The sequence below is a fragment of the Hippocampus comes genome, unplaced genomic scaffold (genome assembly GCF_001891065.2).
Source record: "Hippocampus comes isolate QL1 unplaced genomic scaffold, H_comes_QL1_v1.1 C16536638, whole genome shotgun sequence".
In the NCBI taxonomy this organism is placed as follows: Eukaryota; Metazoa; Chordata; class Actinopteri; order Syngnathiformes; family Syngnathidae; genus Hippocampus; species Hippocampus comes.
This window is the reverse complement of record NW_017833815.1, coordinates 1-515: the sequence shown is the minus strand read 5'-3', so window position 1 is coordinate 515 and position 515 is coordinate 1. Positions and strand designations below refer to the sequence as shown.

The window sequence follows — 515 nt, the reverse complement described above, 5'->3', positions numbered from 1 at the left end:
AGTCTCCTGACGGCCGATTGTCGTTTCAGAGTGACGACGTCCACCTGGCTCACTTCTGCAGGCTTCTGGGCCTGGAGCATCCTCAAATGGAGCACTGGCTGTGCCACAGGAAGTTGGTGACGGCGTCCGAGACCTACGTAAAAAACATGTCGGCCAAGCAGGCAGGCAATGCCCGCGACGCCCTGGCCAAGCACATCTACGCCCGCATGTTCGACTGGATCGTGTCACACATTAACCTGGCGCTGCACACGACCTCCAAGCAGCACTCCTTCATCGGCGTCCTCGACATTTACGGGTATTGCCCCCATCTCGGCTGCCCTCATCTGGTCCCGGCTGATAATTGTGTCGCCCGCAGGTTTGAAACCTTTGAGATCAACAGCTTTGAGCAGTTCTGCATCAACTACGCCAACGAGAAGCTCCAGCAACAGTTCAATTCGGTGAGGTGCCCCCTAGACTTAGAAAGTTGAGTTGAGTGTCGATGAGACGCGTTGTCTCGAGATTTGAATGACAGCAGT

The 515-nt window shown here is 55.3% G+C and overlaps 1 protein-coding gene across 1 annotated transcript; it reads left to right on the top strand.

Annotated features, from left to right (window-relative positions):
• Window positions 1-34: 34 nt before the first annotated feature.
• Window positions 35-462, top strand: LOC109508718 (unconventional myosin-Vb-like; the record flags this gene model as incomplete). The annotated part of the gene is made up of 2 exons (XM_019858711.1): window positions 35-295; window positions 356-462. Coding segments are annotated over exons 1-2 (316 nt in total), but the record flags the coding sequence as incomplete, so codon positions are not given.
• Between the last annotated feature and the right edge of the window lie 53 nt (window positions 463-515).